Genomic DNA, 9,009 nt, shown 5'->3' with positions numbered 1-9,009 from the left:
CCATGTTTTGTACCCTTGCTTCTGATACAAACCTAAGTCACCAAGACACACAGACATAAATACAATATTTATTGATCGTTAACAGCCTTCTTGTTTGCATCCATTTACTGGGATAGCCTCAGAAGTACTAGGTAGCAGTCACCAGTGTTTAGTGTACTTCTACTTAGCATAAGTGTGTAGATCTTGTGTACTGGGGCCTATCCCTGGTTACACAAACATAATGCAGTGACCAATGTATTTTGTGACAGTCAATCATTTTTACGGTCACATAGAGTTAAAAAGAAAGCAGACAATGATATTACTTTGGAAGTGAACTTTTATCAGACTCCAGATGCCAGACAATTTGCAACCAGCATCTAAAAAAGGATCACTTGGAAGAGTGGTAGGCTATATGTGCTTACTGTTACACATGAGCTGTGTTCGAAGGAAAACGCTCACTTAAACAGTTGCTTGTAACAAACAGTTTTAACTAGTTAGGTAGTTAGAAACTTTATTATCCCCTTGGGGATTTTTTTTCTCAGTAAGTAATGCATGAAAACATAGGACATGTTGTTATCTGCCTCTGTTTCGACATAACCAGACAAGGTGAAGAAACACTCACAGACCCCAATCACATTAGCATTACACATTCCCCCATAAGACAATGACACAGGAAGACATTGGACAGGACAGATTAGCCATAAACAAATCCCATCTCTACACATGTAACTAGTGTAATATAGGAACACGTGTTTCCAGACTCTAAGGCAAAAAACTGTTCTTACATATTTTTTTCCAGATACAGTCATGTGAGAGACATCGCAGACGCACAGTGAGATGTCAGCAGGTGGATTCCACTGTGGTACATGTTACAGTGTGGTGGATGGACTGTTTGAGCCTAATACAGAATACCAATACAGAAGTGTCAGTAATGTAAATAACATTTATTTGCATTGCATATATCCATATTGCATTGAAGTTGAAAGGTGGCTAAAATATTAACTTAAAGCTGCTGCATTTTTGTACTATTTTTTCCAATACATGCTATCAAAAACTGGAAAAAATAGTATGCTTTTTACTCTTAGACCACCAAGAAGTGAAATGGAAATAAAAAATATTTTCCACTCACAGAATAAAAGTAAAACCTTGAATAACCTGCCTTTACAGATGAGGTAATGATCTGAGTAGATATACCGGTACTTGTTTTTGCCAGCACCTGGTACAGTGACTGATAAGCAGATGATTGACAAATTAAACATAACATATTTTTGTGTTATGGCATGTACCATTTCTAATTGTATAAATTATTTTGAGTTGGTGTAATACATCATTCATCTTTCATGCTATCTTCTAGCAGCCATAGAGGCGCATTAGAGTCATCTAACATGGCTAAAATGGTGTTGTCTCCTCACAGAGGAATCATATTTAGTTCTAAAATAAATTAAATCCATTGCAAGTGTAGTGTGATATAAAACATTTTGGTAAAGCAAGGATGAGGTTAATCTGGAACAATTTATGATATTTTTCATGGACACCAGTAAGCAGAGTTGCAAGACAAGAAAAGAAGACAGGACTGAGTGTTCCCACTGCATTTGTGTGGTTTCAGACAGAGAACAGATATAGAACAGAAGGCAGTAAGCCCAGCAGAAGGACCAGGAGATTGCACTGGATGGATCCAGCATGGTCTGGCTCTGGTAGTAGCTCATTGCAGTTGGTGTATGGCTCGATGCAAGCAGCATAGGCCATGGCATGCGCAATATAGCTCTGCTCCTGAACTCCGTGGAAGAGGTGGGCCATTGGGCCTTTGGCAAAGATGGCTACATCCTCTATGCCATGTGTTTCAGAGTCCATTGGCACTGCTGATTGCTGTTTGTAGTCATTCCCATCTGATAATAAAAACAGGACAACACAACACAAAATGAGTTTCATCAACAAAGACTTTTTAAATAAGCGTATCATTATCTCTTAATAAAAGGGTGGTCAAGTTCAGGAAAGTCTAAAGGTAGGGTAAGCGATGATAAACAAATTCTAAGACTCAACACTTTTTTTAACATGCAGTGAATATCTCCTCACGATTAGCTAGCTCTCCATTCTCTGAAAATACTTAGTTCTTACACAGCCCTAGCTCCTGAGTGGGGGTAGCTTGTACCCCGAACAATGACAAAATACTGCGTGGAGTTTCTCAGGGAGGAGTGAGCTACCTCTCTGGTGTTTTTTGTTTGGTCTTTGGTTCAAATGTAATGTAAGTTACTTTGGACAAAAATGTCTGCTAAGCATCATCCAGTGTCGCTTACCCCACCTTTAAGTTCTCAAAGTCCACATACAGCTTTGTTTGTCAGGGACTAACATTTGTGTCCACAAGATGGCGCTAAAGCATTAGGATAAATACAGTAAATACCAATGGCATGTGTATAGGTCAACAAGGCTTGGCTCAAGTGAAAATTGTTATCCAGAAAATTAAGACATACTTGATATAGAGTTGTTAATGGATGGTCGGCTGCCATTGACAATCGCAAATCCTGGGCCATTTCCATACAGAGCCGTTGTAAATGGCAGGTTGTCAGTGGCAAGTCTTCGTGACAGTCCTGAAAAGAATGCATACTGTACATGTAATCATCAATCATTTTTCTCAATATACCAGACACAAAGGAGGCAGATGTGCCGACAATGGTAAATGATCTGGGCCGTCTGCCAGTCCATACCCAAGGAAAAGGTAAAACTTCAGATTAGTATTCCCTTTGCCCTTGATGGGGATTGATGGTTGTCATCCCTACCAAAGCTGAGACCAAACCTACGCTTTTGGAACCAATGGCTTTCAGTATTGCTAACCATCTCATCAGAGTGCTGTGGACCATCATCTGTGTAAACCTTTAAGAGAAGCAGAGAACTCAGGCTCATTGTCTTTACCTAAAACAGGATTTCCTCTGTCAGAGTGCCCTCCAAAGGAGAAGACGTGGGAATGGTCAGCTGTGACCACTGACAGGGTGTCCATTTCACTGGTCAGATTCGCTGCCCTGGTGATGGCATTGTCAAACTCCACAGTCTCGGTCAGTGCCTTCTTGGCGCTGCTGCCGTGATGACCATGGTCGATTCTCCCCCTTGAAGTAAGCAAAAGCATTGATAAGTATCACATAAAAAGAATCTCTTTCACAGTCATGAACACAGGCAGTAGCTTTAGTAACACGTTCTGTTTCCAGAGGCATTCACATGTGGGCATGTATATGTTTGCCAGCATGAATACATTTATTTGCCTGCTTTTCTGTTTTGTCACCAAATCAAACATTAATGAATCAAATGATGTCTGCATATCTTGCGTCTTGTCAGAGTAATGTATGACCGTGCACATTCACTTGATGATAGTTTTATTTTGGAACTTATCTTCTACAAAGAGGTAGAATCCATTTGGGTTCTTGCGTAGAATTTTGATGGCCTTCTCCACCATTTCTGTGAGAGATGGGTCACTCGCCTTGTCTCGGTCGATGTTATATTTTGTGTCCTTTGGCTCAAAGAGTCCTAAGTGTGAAAATGAACACTTGTGAATGGTAACTCTGGCAACCAACTCTTTTAGTTGTTAATTTGTTAATTTGACAGTTTCATCTTCACCCTCATCAAATTTGAGAATGGTGAATTAATGGATGTGATGTCGTTGTAAGTTACACTGATTTTAGAACAGCTAAGGGGTGTTGTTAGGCACGACTCGCAAGTGGAGCTGTTCTAAAATCAGTGTAACTGACAGACTCGAGTGGCTTATTGCTTTTCTGAAACGGTTACTACATATATCTGGCAAGGTTTCATAAAATAAAGGCGCAGCAACAAGAAATTTAACGATGTATTCATAGATAATCATTCTTCCGTTTACAACAGTATCGAACGCGATTCAGCCAATCATAATCAAGGACCGGAACTATCCGTTTCAGAAGAAAGCTTTGACTTACCTATTAAATAGTCAGTCTCTTCCTCGTCCACTGCATCAAGTTGTGATTTGTTCCACACATAATGTGCTTTCTTGAAAGAAAAAAATATTCTGTTACAGAATATTAAATCTCTACCTAAACTTCCAAAATACGTATACGTAATATTTCTGTAGTGTGTGTACCTGCTTGTTCTTAAGCCACTCATCAATGAGATTGGTTTTGTCCAGGCGACTTCCATTGAGGCTTGGGTACTCAGGGTCAGGAGTTTCTTGAGGGAGCATATATGTCCGACCCCCTCCCAGAATTACCTAGTGGAGAATGTATTGTGTTTTGCTGTTTTAATCAATCATTTGCTAATTTCTTGAAAAGTACAGTCAGTACATGAGTCAGCAGTAAGTCTTACATTGATATCAGTGTTGTGCACCAGCTGGTAGGCGATGTCCTTGCAGTCTCCTACTACATTATCGTTTTTTAGCTCATAGTCACTGTACCAGTCTCTGTCAGCGGAGTGGCTGTAGCTGGCAGCAGGGGAAGCGTGCTGAACACGGGTGGTTGTTACGATACCCACTGATTTCCCTGCACCAAGACACAATACACTCCATGAATCAGATAAAACTTTAGGCAAACGGCTGTCGTTTCAGTTTGTACAACTTGCACCTTCTATGGGTGGTGATGACTGCCGTACCTGCCATCTTGGCTCGGTGAAGAACCGACTTGACCTCGTTGCCTTTGGCAGTGGCACAGTCGCCACGGCGGGCAGCTGCAGTGATCCCCAGGGTGCCATAGTTAGCCTTCACGCCGCAGTGGTAGGCTGTGGCAGTGCCAGCACTGTCAGGCATCTGCTGATCTACATTGTAAGTCTACTCACAAACATACACATATAGACTTGGTGACTACACAATAGTCCGTAAATGGCCTGTAAAACAAGTGTTGGAAATTACAGTTTCCCTATGTCATTGGTACCTTGGACAAAGCCAGATAGGGGAAGGTGTCCATGGCTAGAGAAGTTTCCTCTCCTGTTTTCCCTGCCATCTGACCTTTCAGAATCCTTGCTGCTGTGACTGTGGTAATTCCCATACCTTGGGATTGATCAAAGAAGTAATTAGGGGTTTGCAACGACGTCACGTTCTGGCCGGTAACTATGGTAACCCAGCACGCGCGGCCATATTGGCGATACTCAGTGAATGAAGTACAATGGAGTATTATGCACTTTGGATATCTTACGTGATTGTAGCGTGTCTAAACAACAGAAAAGCTCATCAAAATGCGTCTAAGATGCAAAGGCATATAGGGCAGGACTTGGACCACAAGAAAAGGCGCGATATTTCGAGAAATTACGGATTATTGGCAGCGCAGATCCATATGAGTTGGGTGAGGGAGACAAAGTACCAAGTTCAACCACAAGCGCCCCCCTTCCTTTGATAACTTCTGGCATTATTGTCCCTTCTCCCTGGTTTTTTAATAACGTTTGGAAGTCGATACCTACACCAGATGTTTTTCTCAGTCTGACCTATTGGTACAACCTAAAACACAGCAATAATTAACCATTTTCCTTGACGATGTTAGGGATTTACTTCAGTGCCTAATGCTTTCTAATGAGGCGAGTATCTCCAATATGGCGATGTCTAGATCTGATGACACGCCGTGCAAACCCCTAATAGTTATGCAACATAGAGAAGACCTCAAGACTCTGGGTGAAGGAGCATTGTGCTTCTTAGAAACAATAAATTAACTGTCATACAGCTCATTGTAGCTAATGCTTTCTAATGACGCGAGTATCTCCAATATGGCGATGTCCAGATCTGATGACAGGCCGTGCAAACCCCTAATAGTTATGCAACATAGAGAAGACCTCAAGACTCTGGGTGAAGGAACATTGTGCTTCTTAGAAACAATAAATTAACTGTCATACAGCTCCATGTAGTTAATTGTCAGCAGATTTCAGTGATAAGATTGTAAGTACACTATTAAGTTAATTGTGTACTTTTATGAGTATACACACACACATACACGCATGTTTCACACACAAGCTACCACACCCAAGTGAAAGTATCTACATATTTATGACATGGTCAGGTTTTCATGATCCGACTGTAAAAAGTGATAAAAATAAGTTCCAAAATAACACGTCATGTCGGTGTAATAATAGTGACCAGTATCCAGCTATAAAAGAAGAGTTCAGTAACTTATCGACTTATCAAGTTATTAGACTTTATGGACTGCTTGGAAATAGTGTAACTTTTATCTATTGCCTGCAGTAGTTTTGTGACATTGAACATAGGAATATGGTCCTTGATAAATTAATAGATTAAACTATTACAAAGGCTTGGAGAGATATTGATATCCCCAGACTTATTGGTCAGTGAGCTTAGGCCTACCTTCACACTTACTGCTTGATTTCGTTATCTCGTAGTCCCAACAGGACAAAGCATGGTTCTCCTTTTATCAGATACTTTTATACGATGCTGCGTTTGTGTGTTTTTATCAACATAGGAATATGGCCCTTTATAACTTGATAAATTAATAGATTAAACTACTATAAAAGGTAGGAGAGATATTGATGTCCCCAGACCTATTGTTCAGTGAGCTTACCTTCACACTTATATATCTTGTTATCTCGTAGTCCAACAGGACTGTTTTTCATTCTTAATATTTCTTATTTTATGTAACTTCTTTTCATTTCTGAAGTCTCACCTCTGTCAGAGGGGCTGAGGCTCATCATTGCCTAATTACAAACTGTGAATGAAATGCCATGACTTACCATCTCCTAGAAAGAGGATGAGGTTTTTTGCCTTGTGCAGATTAGGTTTTATCTCCAGTGCAGTTAATAAGGCTTCTTTGCCCTTCACATTCCAGAAGCGGGGGTCTTCCTCCTCAGCTGAAGAATAAACATGTTTACTTGGCTGCTCTCCTTTCTCAGAGATTATATTTATTTGGTTTTGTACATGTGACAGAAATTGCTTTTACCAGTACAGATACATTAACCTTTACATTTACAGTCCTACTAAGTCTAGGTATTTACATTCTGTTACTCACAAGCATTCATACTCACACATATTCACCCACATCTACATAGGACACCCTCACTATGACCCATACTCCATACATACATATACAACTGTTGCATGCCCTTCCACACATAGAACGCCTACACACGCACACACACACACAAACACATCAGCTCACATACATACATACATACATACATACATACATACATACACAACATATACATACATACACCAAATCACATACATGCTCTTACAAACACCTGATCACACACACCTACAGTACATGCACACATTGTTCTTAATGAGGTTCTGTGTGGCTTTACTTTATCTTGACCAATGTTTGATTATAAATATTCATATAAGTCCTTCCATACTCTATTAAATTGTTATTTTTTATTTCTGTCCTCACACATTGTTTTTCTATACTTAAGTAATATTTCATCAATCCCTCCTATGCCTGCTTACTTTCCCAGAAAATTATCCTACTCACCTGTTCGTGCCAAATTCAGTCATTATGTAAGATGGTGCAAGTAGACATTTATTTAAGGACATTCCAATCTGAATTTGAGTTTGAGTTTTGCTACCCATTTGTTATTGCTTAGACATGCTTCAGCCAAAACTTTACTTTACTCTTCAATAAATAGTACTTACGAGGAATGACCGATAGACACCAGTCAAAGGAGAGAAAGAGAAATAGTCCAGCGATCAGTGAGGCATGTGTAGGAGCCATGGTGAGGTAGGATAGATATGGAGTGTTACATTAGCAACATGCTAAAGTCCTGTCGGAGACAGTGAGCTGAGCATTTATAGTACTCCCTCTGGATCAAAGGGCACAGAGTAGAAACACCATCTTCCCAGGGTAGAATCACCATCTAAATCACTTATTAATCAACTTAGGACACACAAGAAGATCCATTCGTTTGTGGGATTTACTCTACCTCTTTGCACAAGACTGATGACTTGTTGGCACTCAGTTATGATGCATGAAAATAATGTTTCATGATCATCCAGTCTGTGAATATACAACTATCTGTCTGTTGTAGTTGTACCATGCATGGCTGTTGTTTGACCATGTAAATGACACTTGGGGAGCGGTTTTACTATCTATTTTCTATCTTCCTATTCTGTCTGTCTGTCTTCATGTCTTCCCATCTGTCTGTCTCTAGTTTAGTCAGATGGATCAGCAGACGTGTTAGTTAGAAACGAGGTAAACAGATGAGTCTCTAAACATGTTACCTTGTTGAGTGTATCTCATCAGCATGTAGAGTAATGGGTTACTGTTAAAGTTATTTTTCACTCAGTTTGTCAGGGTTGGATTTTACAATAACTACTCACAAGGCCACTCACAAACTTGGTTCTTAAAAAGAGAGAAGAGACTTGGAAAAAGTCTAGAGAAGAAACACATAGTTAAGGTGTCTGTGGTAACGTTCATGGTTACATTGAGCACTGAGCTGAGGTTTGATGTGTACTAATTGCTATGGTCAAAGGTTCAGTTTCCCCAGTAGACAGGTATTGATTACAAGTTTGGTCTGGTGACTGGTGAGAGGGTCATCTCATGTGGGCCTATGTCATAACATGGATTGTAGCCACTTAAAAATAATCTTGCCAATGACAAAGACTCTCTGGGACTCCATTTGCTTTTCTGATTCTGTCAGTTTATTGTTTTTGAACAGCACCTTTGAATGAATGAATGAAACCTTTATTGCCCCAAGGGGGAATTTGTCTCGCATTTGGGAGCCATAAGTTACACAGAGCTAGACAACACTTATACAGACTCACACATTGATACATAGAATGACACTTTGTAACAGGCTCAGCTCGAGTTGTCACCAAATTAACGTAATCGGTTCATTAAAACGTACATTCACAGATAATCTCTAGCATGCTTAGATTTATTGAAGTGTTTTGGTGAGGGTGAGAACGTGAAAGAGAGAGAGGGAGATAGGCCCATAGGCCAGAGTCTATAATTGTCCAAATACCGCCGACGCGGCACAACAAAAAAGGAAGAAAAAACGCGCAACCAGCGCTGTTTCAGTCCATTAAACAGAGCGAAAAAGGTAACGGAAAAAAAAACTGTATTTTCAATGTCAATCAGTCAAAAAATG

The 9,009-nt window shown here is 40.1% G+C and overlaps 1 protein-coding gene across 1 annotated transcript; it reads right to left on the bottom strand.

Moving 5' to 3' along the window:
* Positions 1–1,248: 1,248 nt before the first annotated feature.
* Positions 1,249–7,654, bottom strand: alpi.2 (alkaline phosphatase, intestinal, tandem duplicate 2). Its single transcript, XM_042056766.1, has 11 exons — positions 7,556–7,654; positions 6,655–6,771; positions 4,857–4,972; positions 4,579–4,753; positions 4,297–4,469; positions 4,076–4,201; positions 3,915–3,984; positions 3,358–3,492; positions 2,887–3,078; positions 2,448–2,564; positions 1,249–1,865 (listed from the first exon to the last, which is right to left on the bottom strand). Exons 1-11 carry the CDS (start codon positions 7,632–7,634, stop codon positions 1,582–1,584), a joined length of 1,584 nt encoding a protein of 527 aa, XP_041912700.1. The 5' UTR covers positions 7,635–7,654; the 3' UTR covers positions 1,249–1,581.
* Positions 7,655–9,009: the final 1,355 nt, after the last annotated feature.

This window comes from Alosa sapidissima, chromosome 12, assembly GCF_018492685.1.
Source record: "Alosa sapidissima isolate fAloSap1 chromosome 12, fAloSap1.pri, whole genome shotgun sequence".
NCBI lineage: Eukaryota > Metazoa > Chordata > Actinopteri > Clupeiformes > Clupeidae > Alosa > Alosa sapidissima.
The sequence above is the reverse complement of the archived record's forward strand: the minus strand, read 5'-3'. Positions and strand labels throughout refer to the sequence as shown.

Coding starts and splice junctions, on each gene's coding strand:
- alpi.2 (XM_042056766.1), bottom strand. CDS start 7,634: ATGGCTCCTACACATGCCTCACTGATCGCTGGACTATTTCTCTTTCTC. Junction 4,973..6,654: donor CATCCTCTTTCTAGGAGATG/GTAAGTCATGGC, acceptor ATCAATCCCAAG/GTATGGGAATTACCACAGTC. Junction 2,565..2,886: donor CAGAGGAAATCCTGTTTTAG/GTAAAGACAATG, acceptor CATTCTTTTCAG/GACTGTCACGAAGACTTGCC.